Source organism: Zonotrichia leucophrys, chromosome 17 (genome assembly GCF_028769735.1).
Source record: "Zonotrichia leucophrys gambelii isolate GWCS_2022_RI chromosome 17, RI_Zleu_2.0, whole genome shotgun sequence".
NCBI lineage: Eukaryota > Metazoa > Chordata > Aves > Passeriformes > Passerellidae > Zonotrichia > Zonotrichia leucophrys.
In genome coordinates, this window is record NC_088186.1 from 2281413 (window position 1) to 2307459 (window position 26047).

The 26047-nt window shown below is 50.0% G+C and overlaps 1 protein-coding gene across 9 annotated transcripts in view; it reads right to left on the reverse strand.

The window, feature by feature from the left end:
• Window positions 1-26047, reverse strand: part of NACC2 (NACC family member 2) — a 55505-nt gene that overhangs the window by 11543 nt on the left and 17915 nt on the right. For 2 of the 9 annotated variants that reach the window (XM_064727530.1, XM_064727533.1), the window contains one exon: window positions 6539-7459. In XM_064727530.1, the coding sequence (XP_064583600.1) occupies window positions 6539-7397 (859 nt within the window). In that variant the 5' untranslated portion in view covers window positions 7398-7459. Of the gene's footprint in view, window positions 1-6538; window positions 7460-8110; window positions 8196-8267; window positions 8386-8815; window positions 9002-9799; window positions 9819-15092; window positions 15208-17867; window positions 17890-26047 lie in introns of those variants that run through there. The other 7 variants (XM_064727537.1, XM_064727535.1, XM_064727532.1 and 4 more) reach the window with 7 other exon arrangements.

The window sequence follows — 26047 nt, forward strand, 5'->3', positions numbered from 1 at the left end:
TGTTGCTCAGTAACCCAGGGTGATGGCTCGGGGACAAAGGGAGCAGTGTTCTGTTCTAAGTAGGACATGGCCACGGTGCCCTGCTGGGCTGGGGCATCCCGTGGAGGCTCTGGGGCATCCCCACCCTCAGGACATGGGCTGGATGGCTCCCTCTGGCCCTGAGGAACGCCAGGAGGGGTTCTGGAATGGCAGGAGGACGGTCCCTGCTCAGGGATGTCCAACCCAACAGCAGCAGAACGACTCACAGGGCGGTTTTAAACTCTTTGTGCCATCGCAGCCCCATCACCAGTGGGAAATCTGTGCATTGACACTCCCAGCTGCAATATCCCCAGCATTCCCAGATCCTGCTGGAGATGGGGCTCAGCTCCCACTGAGGGAGAATCTCAAAGATCAGCTCTATTTTGAGGCTTTTAGAGTGATAAGCAAAACATATCCCATTAAATACTGATATTTTCAGCTTAAATAAACCAAAACCAAAGGGACAGTGGGTATGGGGGAACCAGTCCTGCTCTGCTGTCCTTCCCTGGCAAGGCAGGGGCACCAGGGCAGCTCCAGGGCAGGAAGGGACACCTCAGACATCTCCCAGAGGCAAAATTTTACTCAGAGGTAAAATTAAATACACAACCCCTAGGAGCTGTATATGTGACCTACACAATCCCACCTCAGCAGAGGGCTCGGCCCAGGTTATTAAAAATTATTAAAAATATTAAAAATTATTTAAAATTATTAAAATTTGAATTTTTAATATTTCATTTTTACTTTAACCAATGGCTCAGGTCGAAAGCACCCACAACATCCATCAGCACCACACTTCAAAAACCAAACTAAAATTCAGCTAAAAAGACCAAGCACAACTCAACCCACTGCAGGATTTTGGTTACATCTGTCCTGCTGGCTCGCTGTCTATAAATATCTTACTAAACACGGTCATGAATCATTTTGGGGGGCTTTGCTTCCATTCAAGCATTAGCAGAAAATCAACGATACCAAACAAAAAGAGGTTTGGGGCTTTCAGTGGCACCTCAGTTGAGCAGATAGCAATCAGTTATGTAAAGGAGCAGGACACAAGAGCCACTCTGGTGCCATGTTTCCACAGAAAGCCACTCTGTTTGGCCTTTCTGCTCCAGAGAACAGGAGAGTATTTGCTTCTAATTAATTTGTATCTTCAGAGGGCAGCGGCTCCTTCCCTTTGAATGAAAGGGCAAACAATGGGAAGTATTGTTAAATACAGTTTTGTTCCTGAACAAGAAAGGAGCTCCCAGCCAGCAGAGAGGGGCAGGAAATCATTACAGAGGAAGCCACCAGAGCTGCCAGCCAAACACTGGAATATTTGATTTATTTGGATGTATGCTTTTATCCCAAACTTAGCTGGAGGCTGCAGCTGCCACAGGTGGTGCAGAATGGGAAAAACTCATTTTCCTGGATTTTTCTGGCTGAAGAAACAGCCTCAATCTAACTCACTGGTCCATGCTCCGTGGCTCCAGGCTGTGCATGATGCTGGGGCACGTGTCCTCCTCATCCCTAAAACAAACTCCAGAGATCCCTCACAGCCCCTTAGTGCTGAGCCCACGATGGTTGGGTGACACTGGGATTCCTGCACGTCCCACCTGAGCTTTGCTGGGGATGGGCTGCTCAGGTGAGTGCCTGGGGATTGCTGGACACACACCCGGCCCCAGCACTCACTCATCTCCTTACTTCCTGACAATCCAAACAGCAGAGCTGCAAAATGAGTCATGAAGCCCCAATTCCCACCAGTTTGGGTTCTCCAAACTGCACAGAAACATCAAGGTGCTCCTGTGGGTAAGAAACAACTGCTGCTGGTTTAGGAATGGGATTGGGAGATACAGAAAGATCAGAGTGATGGAGACTCACCCAAAAATTGATGTCTACAGAGTCCCAACATGTAACCACACATCTCAAACCCTGAATAAAAGGCTGGAGAACCCATCTCCACCTGCTCCATGATGGATGATCCTTTCTGTACACAGCAAAAAGTCTCTTTTCAAACAGCAATATTTTAACATTTCTCTTCCATCAGCCTATTTTCCACTGGCAGTGGGACCACCTCAGAAATATCTTCCCTCCACAGCCTCAGCATCCCCAGCATCTGCTGCAGATGTAAACCTGGAGCAGAGGACACACGCAAGCACCCTGGGACAGATCCATCACAGAGTCCCAACGGGGAGAGTTTACATTTCCCAAATAGTACATTTATACCAACGTACTGAAATGTAGCCTTTGATTTGTGACCTATTTATACAGGGAGGTAATCTGGAATTAGTATAGGAAAAATATTACTGGTTTATAAATACCCCTATCTTGCCTTCGCCTCAGATCTCAGCCAGGAGTGAAACATCTGCCAGCCTAAAATTAAACATCTGTGGTTCAGAGGGAGGAAAATGGGGCTGGAAGTTTAATGCCAAAAAAGGCCAGAGGCTGAGTGCCCCCAGCCTGGGGCAGTCAGATGGGGCAGTGCCACCACAGAGCCCTCAGCCTGGAAAACACCTCCAAAACCATCAAGTCCAATCTGTGCCCCGTCCCCACCTTGTCCCATGAAGACACACAGCCAGGCTTTCAGCACTCTGCAGGTGTTTGAATCCCTCTGCAAAAAGCCAAAGTGCCCTGGTGGATACCGACACAGCCCTCGACCGCTTCATTCCCTAAAAATCCACGAGCTGTTTGCTGCTGAGCATCCTCCTGTGCACAGGCTGGTCCCTCAGGAGCAGGGGGAGCTGGCAGGAGCAGGGGCTGTCCCTGCAGTGGCAGCCAGCTGCTCCATCCCGCTGCAATTCCTGCCGTGATTTGTGATTTACGCGGCTGCAGCGCGGGATGCTGCACGGGCTGCACCATTTGGGATTCTGGGCTGTTCCCTGCCCTCCTTCCTTACTGTCAGGAATCAGAGGCCAGGAGAGAAAACTATTCTCTCAGCTAATTACCACAACTATTCTATAATGGCTATTTTAGATGAATTTTTAATGAAGTGTGCTCTTGTCAGTTCAGGATTTCATAACTTTCAAGTCCAGCCTTTACATTCCAGCCGTTTGCTGCATCAAGATTTTCCCTTTTCCCTGCAAACCGGTGCAGCAGGAGCAGGGGAGGAGGACGGACCCTTGCACAACTTCGCTGGTGCCTGTCAAAATTAAATTAACTGCATCTGCTCAGCAGAGAGCTGACTGACAAGAACGTGGCTCAGTGCAGAAAAGCGCCGAGCATCTGCAAGTCCTGCTGAAACCCACTTCAGCTCGGGCCCACGACGCTGTAATTAACAGGGATAAAAATACTTTGCTTTTGTTTAATATTTTCTGGAGTTGTGCGCTCCTCAGATCAGATGCTGGAAACCTCATTAAGTCTCGCTCGTGTCCTCGAGGCCCACATGTTCTCCACACCCAGACCTAGTTCTGGAGCAAGGAGCCATTTTACCGCAGTGCTCCCAGCCCGGCATGGCAAACGTGGCCACCAAACCTGCCCAGAGCCTGGGGGGAAACTGAGGCAGCTTTTCCCCTCTGCCAGCTGCCACCCTGCCTGCCAACACCTCCTGTGTTTAATCCTGGCCTCATCCTGCTGCTCCTTCTGCAGGTCCAACACTTGTCCTGGTCCCTCACAGCAGTGCCACCGCTGCAGGTTGGCACCAGCCTCTTCTCCCAAGAGGAAAGAGCCTCAAACTGTGCCAGAAAAGATTCAGATTGGACAAAAGGAGGAATTTCTCCATGGAAAAGGTGTTCAGGCATGGGAAGGGGCTGCCCAGGGAGGTTTTGGAGTGCCCACCCCTGGATGTGCCCAAGGATGTGGCACTCAGTGCTCTTGGTGGTGTTTGGTCAAAGTTTGATCTTGCAGACCTTTTCCAACCTTAATGATTTGGAGATGAGGATCTGATCCAGCTTTGGAGATTCAGAATGGCTCTGACTACAAAAAGGGGTGAAGAAAATAAATAAAAAACCCCCAGCCTGGGGCAAGAAGAGGATTGGTGACCCCTCCAAGGCTGGTGGGTGATGCTGAAGGCAGGTGAGGAGCTCAGCCACCAGTGTCCCACCACACCCTCAGCAGCTTCAGATGGGGAATAAAAATGCATAGAAAAAGAAGGAAAAAAATCCAGCAACCCTCTCTGAAATTCAGAGCTTCGTCTGCTCCGCTCCTCTTTGGCTTTGTTTTTGTTTTCACAAACAGGGCTCTTGGAAACCTTGGCAATGCCTGGTTTAAAGGGCTCCCCCTCCCCCAGGGCTTTGTGAGGCTGTGGGATCTCCATGCCAGGAGCAGGATTAGCTGCCTTCTCTCTTCCATCTCACAGTTTCATTATTCTGCACCTTTTGAGAGGGTACAGTTTATCCCGAGTAATTAAAACACAGTTAGCTCTACAAGTCCCGACCATAATGGAACAGCTTAGGTTTTACTTTTTGTAATCTCTTTTTTGCATGCCCTCTTTTCCAGGAAGCCTGATACCTATAGCTGCCTTATTTCAAACAGGAAACTCCCCCGAAAGGTGCGGGTGGGGAAGAGGAATTTCAGCAGAAATGTGGGATATTTAGAGCCTTACAACCTGCCTCTTCCCTGCATGGCCTCAGCATCACCACCTGCTTCTCCCTACAGAAAACAAGCAGGAGAACTTGGCTGTGGGATGCCCAGCCCTGGCACAAGGGCTGCAGCATCTCCAGTGACACCTGAGGAAGCTGCACGGATTTTCACTTTTCCAGCTGGGATGATTCCTGCCCAGCATGGATCAGGGGCAGCCTCGGAGCTGCTGCTGCACCATCCCCAGGCTGGTGCTGTCCTTGCCTTCTGAGCTGGTTTTGTTCTGTTCCTGCAGGAACTGGCCCCGTGACAGGGATGGAAAACACACTCCAAGGGCATGATCCCACTGCTCTGAGGAATAACTGAAGGCAAACCCACATTGCTCAGCACAGGTTCTACAGGGAAAAGCAAAATAAACCCAAGACAAGTGGGCAACAGCACAATTCCTGTTCAGTCTGGGTCCACAGCAGCCATGGAGGAGACCCTGACCTTGTCCCACCCCTGATCCCACTCCTCTCCTGCCCCATCCCCACCACTGAAGCAGGACAGGGAGAGGCTAATTTGAGGCTAATTTCCTACAACTGCTTGTCCACTTCTCCTAACAAATATTTCTAATATTAAAATAGTAAATTCACTCTTTTCCCCCTTTAGTGAAAAAACACCTTGGAAAATTCTGCTTATCTGCTTGCTGTCTGTCAGGGAACGTGGCCAGAGGATGCTGAGCTCCTGGGAAGGGACGGGATGGGATGGGATGGGACAGTGTGTGGGGGTGAGCCCACTCTCAGTACTAAGGAAGGCTACCTGTTTTATGCAACAAAAATTGTCCTATTTGCCAAATCTTGCTCCTTGGTGAAGACTAAAATCAAATGGCTTTGAGGAAAGCTCGTCAATGAACCAGAGTTAAAATATTTGCAGCATCAATGCAGCAATTCCAGAGCAGGGGAAGCAGCTCCAGGGGAGGGGATGCTGCGTGCAGCCACAGCCAGGGGGAAGATGTCCCTCCCTGGAGAGCTCCTGAGGATCAAAGCTGCTGCCACAAACACCTGCAGCTCCCACGAGGAGGCCTCTGTGAGGCTGAGCTTCCATGGGGGACACTGCCAGCTCCACCTGTGTGGGTGCTGGGAGCTGCTTCCACAGGGGATGCTCACAGGACATCTCCCCCTGGACCTGCAGCCCTGTCCTGGCTCCTCAGGAGGGTTTGAGCCCTGCCAGGTGCCAGGAAAACAGGCTGTGTGCCCAAGGAAGTGGGAGGGAAAGGAGCTCTCGTGTCCCTGTGCCCACTCTGGGGCTGAGCAGCAGCTCCCAGCCAAGCAGCACCAAAGTGAAGCTGCCTCCTCTGTCTGAGGCCCATTGAGGGATTCACACTCAGCCCTTAATCCCAAATTCTGCGAGGGCAGCAGAGGGGTTTTACTCAGTTCTGGGCACTAATGGGGAAATACAAGAATATGAAGCCCCAAAAATGCTTTTTCATTTCTAACAGTGATGTGTGGGACAAGGAGAGAGGGGCACTTCAGGGAGTGGGGAGAAAAATCCATCTTTCCTTCCTGTTGCAGATATTCCTAGTTAACTTCAACAAAAATTATTTCGTTTATATTCCCCCTTCCTCCAAATATCCCATGCTCATCACTTTTTTTGGAAACTCTTATTCTAAAAAGCCAGGACAGAAGACAGCTCCCGGAGTGACCACCTGGCCCTGGGCCAAGAGGATGACCCACAGCAGGTTTGCTCAGCCATCACCTCAGGATGGATGCCACCACCACAGGGCTCGTGCAGCCACCAGGCTCCTCACTGGCAGCCTCAGCCAAAAAGCAAAAGCTGAGCTGACCCTGGTGGATGATGCAGCCTCTCATCTAAAGAATGAAAAGCACCGAGACATCAGCACTGAGCCCACCACACGGGCAAAAACCAACAAATGAAACCCCCAAAGACCAAAACCCGGTGACCAACCCAAATCTGCCCACAGTGGCTGGACAAGGCCCACACAACCTCAGCAAGGGAGCAAAAAACCCAAGCAGAGAGAACCATCCATTACCAGAGTAACCTCCCGAGGACTTGATGTACATCTGCCCGTACTGCTCCTCCACCATGGTGTCGTAGGCCTCGTCGTCCTCCTCGTCCTCCTCGTTGTGGTAGGAGGTGGGGCTGTCGGTGGTGGGGATGCTGCTGGCGCCGGGGCTGGTGCGTTCCCCCTGCGAGTACTGCACCTGCTGCACGTTGGGCAGCAGCGTGGCCAGGTTGGGCACCCCGTAGTAGGAGACTCGTGACAGCTTCAGGGGCCCCGCGCTGGCACCGGCGCCGCCAGGCCCGTCCCGGGCACCGGGCTCCAGGGGCCGCTTGCCGGGCAGGCCGGGCAGGGCCTGCAGCTCCAGGTTCTCGTGTTTGACGCGCGTGAGGAGCGGGATGGGCATGGAGGGGGACATGACGTAGGGCGCCGAGGCCGACTGCAGCTGGTTGCAGGGGCTCTGCGGCTCCGAGCTGGGGTCTTCGATCATGGTGGTCTGAGAGTCACAGTGCGGGGAGCTGACTTTGAACATCAAGTCCGTGCCTTTCTCCACGATGTGCTGGATCTGCAGGAAGCCCGCCGTGTACATCACCACCAGCTGCTCGCTCGCGGCCATGGTCAGCTTGCCGGTGTAGCAGAAGGAGAGGATCTGCTGGAAGCAGGCCGGGGGGACGGTGCCCGGCAGCTCGAAGGCGTTTTTGCTGTTCCCACTGAACAAGTCTCGGAAGTAGAGGCTGCTGGCGGCCAGCACTGCCCGGTGAGCCTTGAAGGCTTGGCCCTTCACCACGATGGAGACATCGCAGTAGAGCCCCAGCAGGCGCTGCTCGTTCAGGCAGCCCAGAACGGTGTTCCCAAAGTTGGGAATCTCTATGTGCAACATCTGCGACATGGCTCAGGGTCGGCCGGAGCTCCTCAGACATTCAATGCAGGAATATCCAAAGTAGGGCACATCTGAAAAACGGAGAAGGCAGGGGAGAGAGGAACAAGGTTTTTAGACAGTTCACCAACGGCAGGCAGGAGCACAGGAACCCACCTCACCCGACATCAAAGGCTCCAAGGCGAGCTCCCAGAGCCAAGGCGGAAAAGCGATCGCTTGCAAAAATCACTTATCGATGGTTTCGAGCAGCCTTGGGAATGCCACTGGTGGATGGCAAAGGATATTTCAAAAAAAAAAAAAAAGCAAGTATTTCCTTCAAGTTGTGGTCTGTTTAAATAAGCACCACTGATTTATTCCCTCGGGGGTTTTTACTTTATGCAGGAAAATCTGAACGATAATGGGAGAGAACAGTAAAGAAAACGAAAGGCAGTCAGACAGATCTCGGTAGCATTATATAAGAAACACAACAACCAGCAGCTATGTTGAAACTACAGAAAAGATATTTATAAAACAATGTGCCATTCTGCCCGAAATAAATACAGGATTCTGCCGGAGCGAGAGCTCCCAGGAAAAAGCACTTTGAAAAGCAATCTTCCCATTTGCACCAGAAAGAGGGAGCGTTTCAACAGTTAAACCCCTTCTCAACAGATTTATCCTCCAACAAAACGAGGCTTATCTCCAAATTAAGCCAGATATTTGAGCCCCAATAAAACAAACCAACGTGCCTGCCGCAGCGAGCCGCCTACCAAGTTGTCTTCTTATTTTCCTCCCCCAGACGCCGAGCGGGGCAGGGGCAGCCCCAGCCCGGCCCCCGGTGCCGCCGGTACCGGCAGCGCGGACCCTCCGCAGCCCGGCCCGGCCGCTCTCCAGGGCCAGCTGTACCTTTTGGCCATGGGCAGGATTGCTGCTCCCGGCTCCCTGGAGCAGAGCCCGGCGCTGGGAGTGCGCAGAGCCCGAGCAGGTAACGCTGGTGCAGCCGAAACTCCAGCGGAGCAAATCACTGCGGATGCACCGAGCCCAGACCCCCCCGCGCTGCCTCCCCAAACAGTCCCGGAGATTTAAAATCCTGCAACACCACTCAAAAAAACTACCTTTAACTAATACTGAAAGCGCAGAAGAACGATTTTTTTTTTTTTTAAAAAAAAAAATTTAGAAGTTTATCTGAGAAAGATTAAAAAAAAAATCTCTGGAAAGAAAATAATAACCCACAAAGAGCTGCTCTGTTCCCATTGCCGAGGGGAAAAAAAAAAAAAAGTCCTATCTGCAAGGCCACGGGGTAACAGGAAGAAAAGGGAACACACTCGGAGCCAATTTAATTGTATCTGCATGGTTAAAAAAAAAAAAAAAAAAAAAAAAAAGGGAAAAAAAAATTCTTCCAAGCGAGGAAGTTCGCGGTGCCTTCGCCTGGCCCGGAGCGAACACGAACGTACCTTGAGCAGCGGCCGCTGCCGAGGGGCTCCGGTGCCCCCGGTGCCCGCGGGGAGGGGGAAAATAAAATATAGTATCAAGCGCTAGGTTTGTATCTGCTGGAGCTCGAGCTTTTACCAAGTCAAATCTCCCCGGCAGCGCACAGCATCTAAATGAATAGGCCGGATGCAGATTAACATTCAGGCTGCTCTCTGCAATGAATAGAGCCCTTTGATTAGGGACCTGAAGTAAATGCCAGTTTCAAACCGAAGCTTTAAAAACAGAGAAATATCAGTGCCAGAGGAATGCTCTCAGTGTTGGTACAAGACAGACTTTTGATGAGTCACTGCAATGCAAACAAAGATGGCAGAAATACTGTACTGTATGCTGATGAAATGCTTAGTGGTGCCACGGCAACTGAGACAGGTTTTAAATTTATAGTGCAGTTTTGCATATGAATTACGCTGTAAACTGCCTCCCCTGCCATCTAGTACATCCAGAGTGTCAAAGCATTTAAACTATTCCAAACAGTCTGCAGAGCTGGCACTGCTGCTGGTTAACTCCTGCGGCCAGGGGAAGGCAGGGAGCAGGGCTGGGGAGCATCTCCTGCATCCCCCCAGCACCCTGCTGTACCCCCTGCATCCCCACAGCATCCTGAGCATTCCCCTGCATCCCTCCAGCACCCTCCTGCATCCTCAGCATCCCCCCAGCATCCTCCTGCATCACCCCTGCATCCCCACAGCATCCTCCTGCACTACCCGCACATGCCCCCAGGATCCTCCTGCATCCTCTGCATCCCCTCATCAACCCCTGCATCCCCCCCAGCACCCTCCCACCTGGCCCAGCATCCCTCCCCAAGGGCACCTGCCCAAAAGCACAGCTTTGGGAATGCCCAAATCTGCCCAAAATCAAGGTGCTCCTTGGGCAGCCACAGTCCTGTTTCCTGTCCCCCCCTCAGATCCCCCCCCAATACAAGAAAGCCTTTCAAATGCAGGAAAAATGTTTACCCCTTGGGGAAAGCTTCTTTCAGTCTGTGGCTGAATCCACTAAAAGCAAATCCATTTGCTTAAGTAATGAAATCCCAGTCACATTGTCTCCTGGATTCAGATTTTAAATTACCTTCGCATTTATTGAGCATGTTTGGTGCTTTTTTCTGGGAAAGAGGGTGGGGCCTCCCTTTGCTTATTTCTCCCTTGCCCAGAGCGTTTTTCCTTGTGCCACTGGCCTCGGGTTTGGTTCAGCTGCTGTGCTCTGATGGTCACACACAGTTAAAATCCCAGGGATGAGAGGTGAGGCCATGCCCAGAGCAGGAGAACTGCAGGGAGCACGGGGCTGGTGATGCTCCAGCCTGACCTTCCCTCCTGATCCTGCTCACAGCTCCACTTCCACACCCTCAGGGATGTTTGCTGCGTGAGGTTCAAGCCCAGGGCAGGGAAGTGCTGCTCTCCCAGATTTGCCCCAAACTGCCCCAAACCCCACAGGACCTGCAGCCCCACAGAGCCTGGAGAGCCCCATGCTCCCATTCCCCGCTTTGGGAATGCTCACCACCCTCACCCAAACCCCTCAGGAGGTCACTGGAGTCCCAGCCTGGTGCTGCTGAGAAGGGACCAAGGTCACATCCCACGAGGAGATCAGAGGTGACACCACAACAACCAAGCTGAGAGCCCAAAACCTCTCCCAAGCACGACAGCACCCACCTGTGCAAATGGAACCTGCCCTGGCAAACAAAGATCCGCTCTGGATCTGTGAAAATTACTGAGGAAAACCCGAGTTACAGAAAAAAACATCACTGCTCAGGCACCTAAGGAAGCCTCATCCTTCCATGAACATGGGTGGAGAAGGATTTCCTCCTCTTCCCTTCCAGGAAGGGCTCCCTCAGAGCAGGAGAAGACACCAGGGAGGCCTTGGATGGACCCAGCAGGGCAGGATGTGTGGGACCAGCCAAGGACAGCTCGGTAGCACACAACAAGCCAAACTTAAAATAAATATCAATTATTAATATTACTTACAATTTGCTCCATAAACAAACAGGCTTGTCAGGAGCAACCCCTGTCTGCCCCTAAAAGCACCAAATTGGGCTGGTTTAGGGAATGTTTTAAGCCAGAGAGAAGCAACAAAGTGCCCCAGCATCCCAAATCTTTGGCAAAACTCAGATAAAACCTCTCAGGAGATGCTGCACACAATTGGTCCCTCCCAAAATGCAGCTCCCAGGGAAATGGGGGGGAATTAACAGTGCTTGGTTTAGAAGGAGCATCAAGGAACAGGAGCAAAGCCACACAAGGCAGCTGCAGAAGCCCAAACCACCCCAATAAACCATCAGCCAGGACTGCTGGAATATTCCCTTCTTCCTCCCTCTGCCCCTTCCCTTTTATGACCAGAATACACCAAAAAAGCCTCCCAAAACCCAACCCAAAACCACCAAAAACCCCAAATCGTGAAGAAATAAAATAAAACAGTCTTGAAAGCCCAGGAGAACCTGCTCAGCACCAAACCTCACATTCCCTAAAAACAACAGCAACAAAAAGCTACTGTGATTAGACAGCAAATGCAATAAAGCTTGATAATTTCTAACTTTTAAATTCCTCTATTAAATATGATCATTTTTCTTTTAAATAGAGCACCAGGAGACTTTTGAAGGGTTTGAAATGGCTTCAGCCCATCTGACACAGGAAGAGCTGTGCTGCAGGAGAAATGACCTTTGCAATTACAGATGTAAACTGGATTTTTCCAATCTCATCTCCCAAGCTGAGCTGTGTCCCAAGGTGCAGGAGCAGCCCCCAGCATGACCATCACCCCAAAAAAAACGAGTTCTCTTTGGTCTGGAGTGTCCTACAGGTGACAGACCATCAACAGGGCATCTCCAAATGGGAAAACTTGGATAAAACTGGATTAAAACCAGACAAACATCCCCCACCTTGATAATTTTACATATGTGACCATTCAAGCAAAAACACCATTTTGTTTTCTGATGGCAGCCTCTTTCTCCAGGAGGATAATTTGTACATCTCCGCCTGATTTTTGTAAAGTCATAGCCTTTGTCACAAGATGTTCATAAAAAATGCAGCTGTTATTTGAGACAACTTCCAGGAGAGTTTGGGAATTCTCAGTTTCTGCATTCATCTGCTTTGGGGGAAAGAAAAAAAGCAGGTTTGCTCTTTTCCAAACTAATTCCCTGCTCTGAGGCCTGAAAGGTCAGGGCGAGGCGACAGCAACAAAGGGAAAAAGCATCGACCTAGAATGAGATGCTGCCATCAGAGCTCCCCCAGGAGTAATCAGAAATAATTAGATAATGTATTTAAATTGGCTTTTTTTTTTTTCCTCAGCCAAACAACAGAGAGACCGGGTGGAGAATCATTCCCCCAAAACCCCCCAAAAATCCCCCAAAGTCCTGCAGCTCCCCAGGAAGGTGAGCTGGGACAGGGACAAAGGGACAGGGACCCTCTGGGGGTGGGAGACAAAGCAGCCAAAGGCTCCAACCCCCCCAGCCAAAGCCCCAGGAAAGAAAAGAGCTGAAAAGTCCTGCCCTTGAAGGCCCCAAAGGGTCAAAGGAAACTTCCCTTTCTTCTGTAAATGAGGAGAGAGGGGGGGAAAATCCCACCCTTGGATTTGAGGCTGGCAGGGGGTCCCCAAAGCCACCCAATCCCCCAGGCACAGCGGTGGCACCTGCCCTGCTCTCACTGCAGGCTTTGGGTGTTATTTCCCCATTTTTTAATGCAAAGGAAATGTAAAAACCCAGGGGAAAATATGCAACAGCTCACTGCAAACTCGGTGGCCAAGTGTCATTGCCCGAGCCCGGAGATGCTGTAATGCCTCAAATAAAATAGAGACTTCAATAAAATAGAGCTCAGTAAACTAAAGAGTTAAATGAAATAAACAGCCAAATAAAATGCACTTCAGGTCTAGGCTGAGCATATTTCCCCCCACCCCTGCATCACAGGCTGTGCCAGGGAGCCAAAAAGCCAAAATGCAAAGTCTGCACCCCCACCCCAACAACTGAGCATCCCCTTTTCCAGGTGAGAAAATCCAGGAGGGGAAGGGAGAGGGACTGGAGCACGGGTCTGGATTCCTGCACAGGGGGGAGAAAACAAGGTTAAGTTCAGTAATCAAATGGCAATGAGCCTCCTCTCCTGCAGCACTGGTATCTGCAGCTCCAAAGTATTTATTTTTGAAATGCTGCAAGTGGCAAGCGGCGCGGACAGACCCTATTTTTAGTGTAGCAGCCAGTGGCAATGGGTGAAAGAAGATTATTTCTGCCTTATTAAGAGCAGAAAGTGAATTTGCAAATATTACTCAGTAACACACGGGCAGCCCCCACGCAGCAGACACGCAGCACGGAGCCACCACGGCTCCAGAGCCTGCAAAGTTCACACAGAAAGTGCAGCCCCAGAGGCTGGGCAGGGGAAAATGGGGGGAAAAGGCGGAAAAGTGAATTAAAATCCTGCTGATGCTGCAGCTCAGGAGGTGTGGGCAGCCCCACTGCCAGGGGATGGGGACTGGGTGCTCAGTTTGGGACCCTGGCACTGCCCTGGGGGCTCTCCCTGGGGACCAAGCTCCGAACATCTCCTGTGGGGAGCTGGCACAGCCCTGAGGGGTCTCTCTGTAGATCCTGGCACAGGCACAGGGATGCCAGGACAGCCCTGAGGGGGTCCCTGCCCAGGGACCCTGGCACAGCCCCAAGCATCTCTCCTTGAGGACCCTGGTACAGTTTCGAGGGTCTCACCCCAATCCCCTGGCACAGGCCCGAGGGTCTCTTTGTGGAGACCCCAGAACAGCCCCAGGGACCCTCCCTGGTGCCCAGCACAGCTCTGAGGGTCTCTCCCAGTCCCCTGCACAGCTCCAAGGGGTCTCTTTATGGGGACCCCATCACTGCCCCCAAGGTCTCCCCCAATCCCCATCACTGCCCTGAGTGTCTCTCCCCAATCCCCCAGCACAGTCCCGAGGGTCTCATCCCAATCTCTGGCACAGCCTCGAGGGTCTCTTTGTAGGGACCCCAGCACAGTCCTGAGGGTCTCTCCCCAATCCCCCTGCACAACCCCGTGTCCCCTTCCCCAATCCCCATCACAGTCCCGAGGGTTTGTTTTCAGGACCCAGCACAGCCCTGAGGGTCTCTCACCAATCCCCTGCACAACCCGAGGGTCTCTTTGCAGGGACCCCAGTAAGCCCCGTGTCCCCCTCCCAATCCCCATCACAGCCCCGGGGTCTCCCCAATCCCCATCAAAATCCCGAGGTCTCCCCCAGTCCCCATCACAGTCCCGAGGTCTCTCCGAATCCCCATCACAGCCCCGAGGGTCTCTCTCCAGTTCCCCATCATCACAGTCCCAAGGGTCTCCCACAATCCCCCATCACTGCCCCGGGGGTCTCTTTGCAGGGATCCCATCACAATCCCGAGGGTCTCTCCCACTCCCCCATCACAGTCCTGAGGGTCTCTTTGCAGGGACCCCAGTACAGCCCCGTGTCCCCTTCCCCAATCCCCCATCACAGCCCCGAGGGTCTCTCCCCAATCCCCCATCAAAATCCCGAGGGTCTCCCCCAGTCCCCCATCACAGCCCCGAGGGTCTCTCCCAATCCCCATCACAGCCCCGAGGGTTTCTTTTCAGGGACCCCAGCACAGTCCCCGGGGTCTCTTTGCAGGACCCTGCCCAGCCCCGTGTCCCTCCCCGGTGCCGGCGCAGCCCGGCTCTGTCCGTCTGTCCTGCTGCAAGGTGAGTCACCGTCCCCGGGAGCACCGCGGCTCCTCGAGGTCACCCACCCGGCAGCAGCTCCCAAAGTGCCGTCATTCAGCCAAGGCAAAGCGTGCTTTTGCCATTATTATTTAATTAGGCTTTTTTTTTTTTTCTTTCCCCCTTCCCTAACACTGATCCTAAGAGCTCTCAAAGCAAAGAGAAGCAAAAATAGAAAATGCAACATTTTAATTTTTTTTTTTTCCTCTCTCTCTCTCAGATTGCTGCAAGGGGAAGGGAGAAGGGAGAGAGACATGGCTAGAAAATACAATTATTCTGCAGAACGGAGTATTTTGCCATCTAATAAAAAGTCAAGACCCCGAGTAAGTTATGGCCACAGGAAAGCACAGAGCACCCCATCACCCTGCCTGCAGCATCCCATCACAAGCACTAATTCCCATCCGTAACACATCAAAAAAGACAAGTGCCATGCTGAATCCTATTCTCCTCACTCCTGGTACACAACAGCAGAGCTAGCAATATATAACATGCATGACTCAGTCCTAGCACCGTGCCACTACGGAACAGAAAGCTTTAAAATAAAGTAAATATCTTAAAAGGTCAATTAAAAAAAGCTTACAAAACATCAGACGCTGCTTCTCGCTAGAGCTCATTACCTAGTATGGTGGAGCTGCCTGTGTGTTTTTTTTTCTTGTGCAAGTTAGTCTGTGAGTCAGCATTAACACACATGAGAACATCAGGAATACTGCCTAGTTCTGATGCAATGGAGGTTGTAAAAAAAAAAAAAAAAAAAAAAAGAAGAAGAAGAAGAAATCGCACTCGGTTTGGACAGGAGCCTGTAATTCAATTGCCTTTACTTTTCAATTACTGCATAGCCTACCCTGACCAACCTGCAGAGGGGAAGGAAACTTTGCTTACATCTCTGTCTTAAAATTAATGACTTTTACTTTTGGCTACAGCTTATTCTCCCTGCTTAAAAAAAAAAAAAAAGACATAGTATAATTAACCCTTCAAGGGCAGCTGAGCCCGTGCAGCAATTGGGATCTTTGTGGTTTTGCAGGAATTTCAGGGCTGCCAAAAAGTTCTGGTGAAGGGAGACATTTATGCATTAAACTTTTAATACTCAATAAAGCAAAGCTACAATTGCATCTGAGCTTGATCTTTAATGGAAAGAGAAGCTTGCAGACAAGGGGAGCTGGAGACTGCAGAAATTTAACTCTGCGCTTCTGGGCTCAGACAGGCAAATACGAGACTGCACAGGAGCTTCTTAAAAAATGAGGGGCTGGGTGATCCAGAAAAACCCCTGAGAAATCCAAAATTGGTGACACGAGGTGGCCACCCCAGCCTGACACCAATTTTGCCCAGACAGTGCTAAAAATCTGCTTTTGTTATATATTGCATTTACTGTTTGTAGCGCAGCAGAAAATTCCCTGTCTCCCATTTCCCTGGGGGACAAACCCCTCCAGAATGATCCCTGCTCCCAGGAGCATTGAGTACATGACTTTTCATTTCTGCCTCCTCTCCTCCTGCAGCAAAACCCCTCACTGGGGGCACCACACTGCACCCAAAGCTTCAGAATCTGCCTATTTCTGCATCACACCCTAAACCACCCCCAGACAACGCTGCAGCCCAGAATATTGTATTATATATGCACTGCTGATGATTATAGATATGAAATGTTATAATATAGATGATGTATGATCGATATATTGGTTTTATATATATATGTATTATATGCTAAACGATGTCCACCAACATCTGACAAGTTCTGAGCTGCTGGGAGAACCCCTAAAATTGGGGTTTTTTTAATCTCTGCAGCAGAGAGAGGTCAGAGGTTGGAGTGAGAAAGTCTCCCCAGTGCTCACAACCTAAGCAGGTCCCACACCAACAAACCCCCAAAAATATTAACATGTCTATCTAATTCATATGGACTCACAATCCAGTGAAACGCAAAAAATGCCAAACCCCAGTTTAGTTCGCTGGTTGTTTTCATGAGCAGACACAAACACTGCAAAACCCTTTCTTCTTTCCAAGTATAAATACTTATTAATGCTGATTAACCAACACAGAAGCCTCTAATATTAGAGATCAATCACTTCTGCAGCCTCTCCTGCAGGCAAGGGTCTGTCTCAAACCAGTATGAGCCTGGTGGGGTTATTTTTCCTTAAGCATGTGGGATACTTGAATACAGATGAATTGAGTTTTAAAGGAAAAAAAAACCCAAGCAGCAACTTCTGGGCCAAGTTCTTGTGTGCCAAACTTTTCAACTGCCACAGCACAGCTCGACAGTGTTTCAAAAGAATTTAAGCACTGTTTTGAATACTGCTGACAATCTTCCTCATCAAAATTTGTAATTTAAATACCTCAAATCTGAAAAGCACGCTCCCTGGGGCATGCTTCATTCTCCCTCCCCACCACCCACCCTCCCCAAGCCCCATTTGGAATAAAACCCATTGCTTTCTGTATCTGGCAGGGTTTTCCCCCCCTCCTGCAGCCCCCCACAGCATCCCAGAGGGATCCCAGCAGGGCAGCCCTGGATGGAGCCTCTGTGTGCACCCCAAAACACACAGCACCCTTCCCCTTTCACAGCTCTGCAGATAAAACCAGCCACTGGTTTACAGATAACATCAGTCACTGGTTTCGAGATAAAATCACTGATTTAGAGCTAAGTCAAATTAGTGATTTAGGGCTAACACCAGTTAGTGATTTAGGGCTAAAACCAGTTAGTGATTGAAAGCTAAAACTAGTTAGTGATTTAGGGCTAAAACCAGTTAGTGATTTAGAATTAAAACCAGTGACAGATTTAGGGCCAAAACCAGTGACTGATTTAGGGCTAAAACCAGTGATTGATTTAGGGCCAAAACCAGTGACTGATTTAGGGCTAAAACCAGTACCTGGTTTAGGGCTAAAGCCAGTTAGTGATTTAGAGTTAAAACCAGTAACTGATTTAGGGCTAAAACCAGTAACTGATTCAGAGCTAAAACCAGTAACTGATTTAGAATTAAAACCAGTTGCTGATTTAGAATTAAACCCAGTGACTGAGTTAGGGCTAAAACCAGTGACTGATTTAGAATTAAAACCAGTGACCAATTTAAAGCTAAAACCAGTGACTGATTTAGGGCTAAAACCAGTTGCTGATTTAGAATTAAACCCAGTTACTGATTTAAAGCTCAAAGCAGGCTCTCCTGACTCCTACCCCCAGAAGGGGTTAATCCAAGGAGCCCCATTCCCACCCTCAGCTCTCCAGTGGGTGAGATGCTCCCTCAGACGTGTCAATAACCCCCCAAATAATTCCCTAACCCCAGAGGAGCAGCTGAAGGAACGCCTTGGGGTGGCAGAAGCTCCATTTTGGCAGGATTTGTGTTTAAGATTCCCTCCCATGGCTGCAAAGCACCTTGAAAGGTCGGCGAGCGCTTTCATATTCTCGCATCCATCGCCGGCGCTGCCGCAGACGGAACGGATTGACCTAGACAAGAACTGCAAGAGCCTCGCTGAAATAATCCATCAGCAGCCCTCAGCTGCAGCCTCCTTTGTCATGGGAACGCTGGGGAATCTCACCTACCTACTGCAGCCGAGAGGGGCTGGAGAGCCTTTAAATCCCAGCCCTGCTCTCCTGGGATGCAACCAGAGCCGGCACGCAGCGCCGATCCCTCCATGTTCCAGAGCCTGTGCCCATTACCCAACTCATTAAAGACAGTGATACTTTGTAACACACTCTAATCTTTAATATTCATAGCTTGCTTCATTTGCATATCATGCCATAAATAGTTGGAGCAGAGGTAAAACACAAAGCGCTCCACTTGCATTTCTAATTACGCCTAAAATCAAATGTAAATCACAACACAGCCAAGACACAGAAAATATTAAATTTGCTGGCTCTCAGTTAAAAATTTTTAAACACACACCCCCCCCCACCCTCCCCAATCATGCTCACAAACCCAATTATTTTTAAAAAGAAAAATCAAAGGGGCTCACGCTGTTTGTTTTCAAAGAGGAGCTGACACATCCCAGCCCCAGCCCTGGTGAGGGACCCAGCCCATCTCCCCAAAACCACCCCAAAAACCTGCCCTGCCCTTCCCACAGGGCTGGGCTGCAGCTGCCCATTTAACCTTGCTCTCTGGAGGAACATCAGGAGCCTTTTGCTTCAGGGTGCCTGGGAAAGCTGATCTCAGGCAAAGGAGGCAAATTTGAAACATCAGCTCAAATCTGAACTTGTGCTAATTGGGCTGGCTGGAGGTCAGGGCTTTGGGTTTGGGAGAGGGAAGGAGAAAGCCCTGGGGCTGGGAGCTGTTCAGTCCCCAGGTTTAATGAAATGAGGGAAGTTTTGGGGTGCTGGCACTCAGCAGCTCCGTGTCCAGAAGGAAACAAACAATTCCTGCTCACAATGTACCAAAAGCAGGCAGAGGCAGCACAGGCTGTTCCTCTCTGCTGTGTTTTCTCCTGGAACATGGAAGAGCCCTCAGAGGCAGGACAATGGGGCACCAGTCCTGTGGAAAAGGCTCAGGACCCCCATTCCACCCCTGCCAGGGGAAGGTTTGGCACCAGTGAGCCCTGTGCTCTCTCAAATATCCCAATATCAGCCCTGTTTATGGCAGCTGCAGCAAATTCACCTGCTTTCCCCAAAAAGGATCCTGGGGAATGGTGTGGGGCTGGCAGAGGCTCGTGGGACCTCAGTCCAACCACCACAGCCCTGGAGGATTGGTCCACAACAACACCCAATTTATCAGCTTTTAGGGAAAAGCAACAACACCCAATTTATCAGCTTTTAGAGGAAAGCAACAACACCCAATTTATCAGATATTGGGGAAAAGGAACAACACCCAATTTATCAGCTTTTAGGGAAAAGTGTGGCATAAACTGAGGCTGCACCCCTGGGGCAAACAGGGCTGAGGTGTTTTCACCTGCACAGATGAACTGACCCCACTTCCCCCAGCTCACAGAGACACCAGAAGACTTTATACCTGCAAAGCACCTCGATATTCACGGGTAAAAATTGTTATTAGTGCATTCCTGCCATATTCTGCTCCTACTTGTAAGCTGCTTTTCCAGGGTTCCTAAATCCCATCACTGAATGGGTCCAGGGTTCCCCAATTCTTGCCCTACCCTGGGCAGCTCATCCTGTCCCTTTCCAGACTCAACTCCAGCTCAGCAATTACACTGCATCAGTTCTAAGAAAGAGTTAAAAGATTTTTTCCTGCCATATCAAGTTCCAAAGGATTCCAGAGACATCATTAAATTTAACCCCAAAAGGTGAGCAACCGCCCCGTGCCCCCAGCCTGCACCCAGGGAGAAGTGAAAGCGAGCAGCTCACAGCCTGCAAAGCTTTTCTGCTCTTCTTATGTACCCTGGCATCTTGCCCAGACCTATTTTTAAGCCCATTTACTAGAAATCCCACAAATTAAAGGAAATACGGATAATGTTGTAAGAATCCTTTGGGCCAAATAAAAGCTACACATAATTTTCCTTGTGCATCAAGAGTAAGATCCTTAACCACAAAAACCAGATTTCCCCAAAGCTCTTTTGCAACAGCGAGAGAGAATCTTGTTTTGTAAAAAGTTGCTTTGATTCACTCCTGGATTACAGGGAGCTCCGCTGCCTCCCGGCCAAACCCAGGAGTGATTCCTGTTATGAAACACAAGAGGTGTTAGAACACAAATAAATTCAACATCTCCAGCTCTGGAACAGGGACTGCAAGGACAGCAAGGCACAGAGTGCAGTGGGGAGAGGCTGCAGGATGGTTTTTGGGGTTTTTTTCCCTTTGCAGAGGAGATTTGGGTGGGTTTATCCCCCAGATTCTGTGCACTGTGTGTTCACAGTGGGTTTATCCCCCAGTTTCTGTGCACTGTTGTGTTCACAGTGGGTTTATCCCCCAGTTTCTATGCACTCAGGGCTCATTGTGTTGGAAAATTTCCAACCTGCAGGCAGGACAGAGCCTGTCCTCCATCCCCTGTCCCCATTCCCAGTGCCACCTGCACCCCCAGGATGGGGACAGGCTGGTGCCAATGTGAGATGTGTATCACCCAGGGAAGGGTCTCCTCAGCATCTCCTCGGGGATTTCTTGAAAAACAGGGATTTTATACAAAAATAAATCGATCTCTGCTTGAATAATGACAGTGGGGTCAGCAGGAAATAAAGGAGCATCCACCTGCTGCAGGGCTTTGGGAAGAGCTGAGTTTTATGCAGCATCCACGATTTTAACTTTAAATAAACTCCACTGACAGCTCTTGTACTGGGGTAAGATTAAAAAGAAACCAACCACTAGATCCATGTTTGACTAAAACTCATCAGACAAGCAGAAACAGCCCCAAAACACAGCAAGTCAAAGCAGGATTTGTGGTTAGTCCTGGCACAGAGGGAATGAGGGGAAGGTGCTTCCTTTCCCCATCCAACCTCACTCTCCTTCATCCCCACCACTGGCTTAAAATGTCTTCCTCACAAACATTCCAGCTTCCTTTTAAAAAAGGAAAATAATTATGCTGGGGAATAACCACTTGTCTCCTACAAGCACACAGATATGAACAGTTAAACACACAACTTTGGGAACTTTGCCAAGATTTATATGTTTTGCATGGAAAGCAAATGTTGGTGGTTTTTTTTTTCCCCTGCCTGGGAAAATATTTAAGTGCTAAGTTTATGGAGCCAAGTCCATTTATTCCTGGTTTAGGCTGCTGCTCAGACAGAACTGAATTAGTGATTTAAGCAGCGCTGGGGGATGCAGAGCTGGCCCCAGCCAGAGCCCCCAGCCCAGAGCTGTGCTGGCACGTGGATCTGGGAATTCCAACAAATCCCAGACAGGGTTTTACCCATGGCACAGGATGGCAGGAGTGGCCACCCTTCCCTGGAGCCCCCCAGGAACCCACCAGTCCCACCAGCTCATTGCTGTGGCGCTTTTTGATGCAGTAAAAGTCTTTTCATGGTGATGCCCTTAGAAACAGCAACACTTGATTTGCATTTTCCTGGCCCAATTTACCAAATCCCTGCCTGCAGATGGAAACTCCTCCCTGTGATCCCAGCTCAGAGCAGCTCCCAGCTCCATCAGTGTGCTGGGACCAGTCCCATGAGCCAAAGCAGCAGTGGGCAGCAGTCCTGTCCCATCCCTGGAGGTGTCCAAGGCCAGGATGGACAGGGCTTGGAGCAGCCTGGGACAGTGGGAAGGGAATGGAATAGGATGAGCTTTAAGGTCCTTGTCAAAAAAAATCATTTAGCAATTGTATAAAACCCCGAGATCCACTCTGTCCCAAGCCTCAGCCACTTGCTCACACCTCAAGACCTCTTCACAAGGCCCTCCAGCTTTTTGCAGCAAGCCAGCCAGTGATTTTTGCCTCTGTATTCCCGTTTATTTGTGTATTTTTGCAAATCTTTCTGGCCAGTTAAACCAGAACCGTGGCGATTGCGAAATCAGGAAATTTGCTGCAACGCTCTGTAACTCTTGCAAGGCAATTAGCCAAAGCCTCACACAAATAAGCTTTTTTGCCACACCATTCTAACCACCAAGCATTAACCCATTTTCTTAGGAAACAACATCTGCTGAAACAACTTCCTAATCTAGCAGCAGGCATGGAAAAAACCCAGTGCAGTCTCTCCAGTGCAGATTTGCACTGCTCAGAGGGTTCTGACCAGACCCAGCCTCCTCTCACAGACCCTCTCCCTGGAAGATTTATTCCCTGGGGCAGGAAAAGTGTTCAGGTCAAAGGTTTTCCTGCAGCACTTCCATGTTTTAAGGACAGAGATGGTGGTGGAGCAGCCTGGGGGCTTTGGAGCAGGATTTGCATCCCTGAACCCCTGAAATCCTTGGAGATATAGGAGCTGCACCCTACAGCTGCAGGGACAAGTCAAAGCCCACAGGTGTCATTTGTAAAAATAAATAAACTACTGAGCAATAAAGCAACAGATTCCATTTCCTATCCTGGAATTACACAGCTTTTTTTCCTGGGAAATTTGGAACATAGAGCCAAAATCAGGCTGCGTGATTCGCCCTAGGAGAGACAGAAACCACACTGCATCCTCCTCCTCACCCCAGCCTGAAACAGCAGCCACACTTCTGAGCCATTTGTTTGAACTCATTTCCTCCCTTACTCTCTGCCCCTGCTTTCTCCACCATCCCAAAAGCCAATAAAATAAAATAAAAAGCTTCCTTTTGGGAACACACTGGTAATAATATTGCTCCCATCTGTTGGTAAGTCTGAGGACCTGCACGGGGAGCAAAGAGGCTGCAAAGCTGAAAGGGAGTCAAGTGTTTGCATGGTTTTAGTGAGAATGAAATCCAGCTTTAAACACAGTAAATCGGAGACTATTCTGAATCACCTCTTGAATTTTTTAATGCTACTCCTGGGAGCACTGAAGGTAAATATGTTAATTTGACTTCAATCATGGTGCAGGGAAAAAAAAAAAAAAAGCAGCACACTGTATTAGTTTAGGGTACCAAGTCTTAAAACTATTCATGCATTTCTGCATATTTTATACTCAGCAAATAAAGTTCCAAGGTTCTATAAGGAGGCTGCAAAATTATTCTGAGTAAGCAATAATGAGCTGTGCATTATATAAGGCTGATACTAATGGTAATCTATTATTAAAATTTGAGAGTTGTAGCAGCTCCATAGGAGTCCAAGAGCAGGTTTTGCTGCCTGGGAAGGGAGAGCAGCACCTGGAGCAGGGAGCTTGGCCAGGTTTTAGGGGACCCAGGGCCTTGGGATCATCTGTGCCATGGCTAATGAACTTTTCCACAAGTCCCTGTCCCACTGCAGCATCCTGAGCCCCAGTGCGTCCCATTCCTTGCCTGAGCGTAACACACCTCCCAAAATGCATTAAAAAATTACCAGGGTTCATTTTTAATTGTCAGGTTTGTGTATCTCAGGCGTCCCCAGAGCCAGCCTGACCTTGATGCCAGCCCCACCTGGGCTGCAGGTGACACCCAGGGAGCTTTTCCTGCCTGTCCCCTCTGCCAAATCCCCTCCAGGGCCTCCAAAGAGCACCAGGGTGGGAGCATGGACTGAAATCTCTATGGAAGAGGCACAGCCCAGCACCCTGGGCCACTGGAAGGTTCCCTGCCCTTGGAACAGGGTTGGAACAAAACAGGCTTTAAGGTTTCTTCCAAACCAAATTCCATGGTTTTAGAATGCTCAGCCAGTTCAAGGCAAGCTTTGCTTGGTGCTGGTTTGAGCTGGACTTGCTCTGCCCCTCTCCTGCCCCATTCCTCCCTGGAGATGGATCCTTCCAGGATCCATCCCAGCCAGAGCTGAGGATTTTAAGGACAAATCATCATCTCCTGGAACAGCACCTCTCTGCATTGCTGTGAGAGAAACAAACAGCAAAAAGCCCAGAGTTTGGCTCCTTTTCCTCCTTCCTACATCTTTTGGTGAGAATTGAAGCAGTCTCTGGAGGCTGCAAATGTGGATCTGGAGAGCTCACACAGAAATAGGCACAGCAGGGAGGGACCAGGACATGTCCATGTTTAACCTGCACAGAACTCAGGGATCCTGAGCACACCTGGGAACGTGGTGGTGTCACCCCATCACCTGCCCCATGGGGGAATATCCTCCCTTGGTTGTGCATGAAATGCAAAATTCCATTTCTGCCTGTGTTGCAGAGAGCAGCCAAGCTCCTTTTTCCCCAGTGAAACTCTGCAGTAAGTGCAGATCCCAAAGGCAACGTTCTGCCCAAACCAGAGGATAACAAAGCAAAATAATTCCAGGAGAAACAAACTTAGTCTGAGCCCTCTCTGCACCGAGCAGGATCTCAGACAGCAACGAGCCCTTTGCTCTCTCTCCACGCTGAAAAAGGGAAGGAAAGCAGACAGAGCAGGTCAGACTGGCTGGGAGTTCCTGGCATCCACCTGCTCTGTGCCTGTTCCCGCAGCACTGAAGGGGTTAACAGCTCCTGGGGGATGAAACAGGAGCTGGAGTCACTCACCCAGGCACGGCTGCCTGTGAATGAAGTTGCCTTGGAGATGCAGCCAAAAGCAATGACCAGATATTAACTTTTCACCAGGGCCTGCCAAGGCAGGCAGGGTTGTGAGAGCAGCAGGACACAGCGCCCAGCCAGGCTGGAACATCGGGGGGAGGCAACAGGAGGGACCCCTGATCCCCCCCAGAGCAGCAAAACTTTGTGTTTGCTCAAGGAACAGGAGAAGCTTCCCCTTGCAAAGCCAAGCTGGCCAGAAAACCCAGCTCTGGCACCTTCTGGAGTGGGCAATGAATGTCCATCAGCAGGATGATGCCTTCCCTTGGTTTAATTTTAAAGTTGGTATTAAAGATAGCAGCTCATTGCTATTAAAGATACCAAGCTCCTTAATTCCTTCTGTAATCAGCCTCATAAGCAGAAAAAGCAGCACGGGCACCTTACCCAATGCAGCTGAAATGAGACATCATGACACAAAACCATTGAGGAGGAGCTCAGGGGCTGGGCTGGGGCAGGATCACACCCCTGCCTAAGCCAGCACTTCCTCTGCACCTCCAAGGGCAGCTTTGGAGCTGGGTGAGTGTTATGAACAAAAATTCAGTTAATATTTTTTGCAGAGACCGACCTGACGGCATCCCTGCAACTCCCTCTCACAAAAAAATATTAACTGAATTTTTGTTCATAACAGTGAGCAGCAAGCAGAGGCTGCTGTGCCTCCCAGGGCAGCCTCACACAGGGAAACTCAGCTTTAACTTTCCCAATCTCAGCTCAGAGCTCCCTTCTGTGCCCCCCGAAGGTGCTCAGCCACTTCCCAAGGGGACAGTGTGAGCAGGACAGGGGTGACCAAAAAGGTGGCAGGAGGAAGAGCATCCACTCATTTCCATGGGTGAAACCACCTCACCTCACCTCACCGAGCCAAGGAAAAACAAACACCTTTCAACCACCACAAGGCTCCTTCTGCACAGGATAAATCAGAGCAGCACCCTCCAGCCTGCCCTGGGGAACACACAGCGCCAATGCACACATCCCAAAAACCCTGATTTCAACCCAAAACGCAGCCCCTGCAGGGGATGGTGCTCTGCAGGCCCTGCGTGAGCTGCACTGTGTCTCACATGGCTTGCACACAAAGCCCAGCCCCACCAGCTGGGATGAACGGGTGCTGAAACCACACAGGGACATCACAGACCCACAAAAATGAAATAAAATGGACATCTTCCCATCAGAGCAAACACTTCTTCCTGCACACAAAGCCCAGCCCCACCAGCTGGGATGAACGGGTGCTGAAGCCACACAGGGACATCACAGACCCACAAAAATGAAATAAAATGGACATCTTCCCATCAGAGCAAACATTTCCTTCCTTGCACACAAAGCCCAGCCCCACCAGCTGGGATGAACGGGTGCTGAAGCCACACAGGGACATCGCAGACCCACAAAAATGAAATAAAATGGACATTTTCCCATCAGAGCAAACACTTCCTTCCCTGCACACAACGCCCAGCCCCACCAGCTGGGATGAACGGGTGCTGAAGCCACACTTGGGGCTGTCAGGGACATCACAGACCCAGGAAGATGAAATAAAATGGACATCTTCCCATCAGAGCAAACACTTCCTTCCCATCCACACGGCAGCCCCTTGGTATTTTTTCCCTGAAGGAAAAACAGAAGATGCTTTCC